This window comes from Nicotiana tabacum, chromosome 1 (assembly GCF_000715075.1).
Source record: "Nicotiana tabacum cultivar K326 chromosome 1, ASM71507v2, whole genome shotgun sequence".
NCBI lineage: Eukaryota > Viridiplantae > Streptophyta > Magnoliopsida > Solanales > Solanaceae > Nicotiana > Nicotiana tabacum.
In genome coordinates this window covers 183,470,724-183,473,268 of record NC_134080.1, presented here as the reverse complement: position 1 = coordinate 183,473,268, position 2,545 = coordinate 183,470,724, and the positions used below count along the sequence as shown (strand labels likewise).

Sequence of the window (2,545 nt, the reverse complement as noted above, 5' to 3'; positions counted from 1 at the left end):
AGATCTTGGACAAGAAAAAGTGTGAAAGGTAACTTGCGTTATGTAGTAAAACCAGCAAGAAAATAATCACTATTATTTTTAGCCCCACGGTGGGCGCCAAACTGTTTACCTTGAAAATGGTAATTACAATTAAATTTGATTTTATGGTTCTAAAAATACGTGATCTATTTTTATGCTAGTTGTTTAGGCAATAGATGTTAAGTGAGGTACTTGGAACAAGATAAGAACTTGAAAACAAGATGATAACCAAACTGAATGGCTGATAATCGGGGCCTCGGGGTCGAGCCTGATGTTCCGCCAAGGGTAGTCGATGGACAACTAACAATTATAATAAAATCAATGACGACTCTTTATGTCCAATAATAAGCAATTAATGAAGAACAATAAATAGAACACGATGAATATAAGTAATAAATGCAAGTAATGAGATCAAGAGAATATGTTAGAGAGAAGAGAGAATGTTCTTGTGTATTTAATATGGAGCAATAGATGTTTACAAAATGACAAGGATCCCCTTTATATACTAGGGGGAATCCCAACATAGTACAAATGCATTTATTGAAAAGATATGGGGCTGGTACAGCCATTTAAAGCCTTGATCCGGGTCTGAACTAGCCCACTAGGCTTTGCCATCTCTAGCTACGCGCCTTGGAAACTTCCCACTTTTTCATCATAACCATCGATTTGCATTTCCCCGAGGTTGGGCATCGATAGCCCTTCAAGTGTGAGTCTTGATCGTAGCCTCGAGCCTTCGACAACGCGCTTACTGGGCGTCAAAATGATCGAAAATTGGACCCTCTGATTTTACCGTATACAACTTTTAAGACTTTGTTGAGCTTTTAACCTCTTCTCATCAAGAGCCTCCAACTCTGCTAATAGAAGTCGAGCATTTTCTTCATCAGTGATCCCTTCTTGAATAGCCAGCCGTAATGAAGGTATTTGACGCTCGAGTGGCAAGATGACTTCGACTCCATAAACGAGTGCATATGGGATCGCTTTTCTTGGTGTGCGGTGAGTTGTCCTATATGCCTACATAGCTTCCTCCATACGGTCAAGACAATCCCGTTTGGATTTGGAGACGACTTTCTTTAACAAGTTGCATAGAGTCTTGTTGAATGCCTCGGCTAGACCATTGGCGGCAACATTGTACATGGAAGAGCTATGTTGCTTGAAGCCAAAGAGTCCACAAATCTTGTTCATAAACCTATTGTCGAACGGCTTGACATTATCTATTATTATGTAACGAGGAATGCCAAAGCGATAGATAATGTTTACTCGGATGAAACTTGCAACATTTTCCTTCTTTACTTCCTTAAGAGCAACAACTTCAGCCCATTTTGAGAAGTAGTCAGTTGTAGCCATGATGTATAGGTGCCCACCAGAGGACTTTAGAAGTGGTCCAACGACATCCAATCACCAAACGTCAAACGGCCAGGATGCAATGTCGGGTGCAACACTTCAGGAGGTTGATGAATAAAATTGTCATGTAATTGATAAGACTTGTATCTTTGAGCGTAGTCCAAGCAATCTTTTACCATTGTTGGCCAACAATATCCCATCCTTTTTATATGGAAGCGGAGCTTTGGTCCAGAATAGTGTGATCCACATACCCAGAATGTGCCTCTTGCAAAGCCTGGAGTGCTTATTCTTCCCCCAAGCATCGCAAGAGTACTCCCTCGAATGACCTTTTGTATAGAGTATCTTTGTAGTAAAGGAACCGAGGTGCACGGCAAAGGATTTCAGTCCTTCTCCTCGGATTTTCTGGAAGTATCTCACAGCTTAAGTAGTCAATAATGGGTTGTCGCCATTCTTCTTTCTCATCTTCAGAAACAGCGACAAGATACCTGAGTTTATTTTCTTCACCTTCAGCCTCACTTGGCCGTGGTACTACCCAAATTTTGGAAAATAGTAACTTGTGCTTGATCGGGCAAGGTTAATAATGAAGCTAGGGCAGCTAAAATATCAGCCTTCTTGTTTTCTTTTCTTGGCACATGTTGAATAGTCACGTTACCGACCCACCCCATTAATTTTTTAGCATAACCATGAAATGGGCGAAGTTCAGGTTTCTTGACCTCGTAACTACCTAAAATCTGGTTGATCACCAACTGAGAGTCACCAAAGATTTGACATTGCAAACGTTTCATTTCAACGGCCATTTCAATCCCAAGTATTAGTGCTTGATACTCAGCAATATTATTAGAGCAGAGTTGTGTCAACATAAAAATGTAGGGTAGAACTTCACTTTTAGAAGTGACAAATACTACACCAGCACGAGCTCCTCCGTGATGTGCAGCACCATCAAAGTACATCTTCCATGGAGGTTGAACTTCAATGGCCATTCTGTCCTCATCAGGTAGTTTGTCAGTTAGCTCTTAATCATCAGGTATATGGTGATCTGCCAAGAAGTACGCTAACGCTTGTCCTTTTATAGCCTTTTGAGGGATGTACACAATTTCAAATTGTTGAAACTGGAGGTAGCACCTTGCTAGTCGATCACTAAGGAAAGGTTTTGACATCACGAATTTGATGGGATTTGCTCTAGAAA

General features: G+C 40.8%; 1 protein-coding gene across 1 annotated transcript; it reads right to left on the bottom strand.

Annotated features, from left to right (window-relative positions):
* Positions 1–1,871: 1,871 nt before the first annotated feature.
* Positions 1,872–2,339, bottom strand: LOC142164372 (uncharacterized). Its single transcript, XM_075222344.1, has one exon. The coding sequence runs from the start codon at positions 2,337–2,339 to the stop codon at positions 1,872–1,874; it is 468 nt and encodes a 155-aa protein (XP_075078445.1).
* Between the last annotated feature and the right edge of the window lie 206 nt (positions 2,340–2,545).

Bases quoted from the DNA above. Each gene is read 5' to 3' on its own strand.
- LOC142164372 (XM_075222344.1), bottom strand. From the start codon at position 2,339: ATGGCCATTGAAGTTCAACCTCCATGGAAGATGTACTTTGATGGTGCT.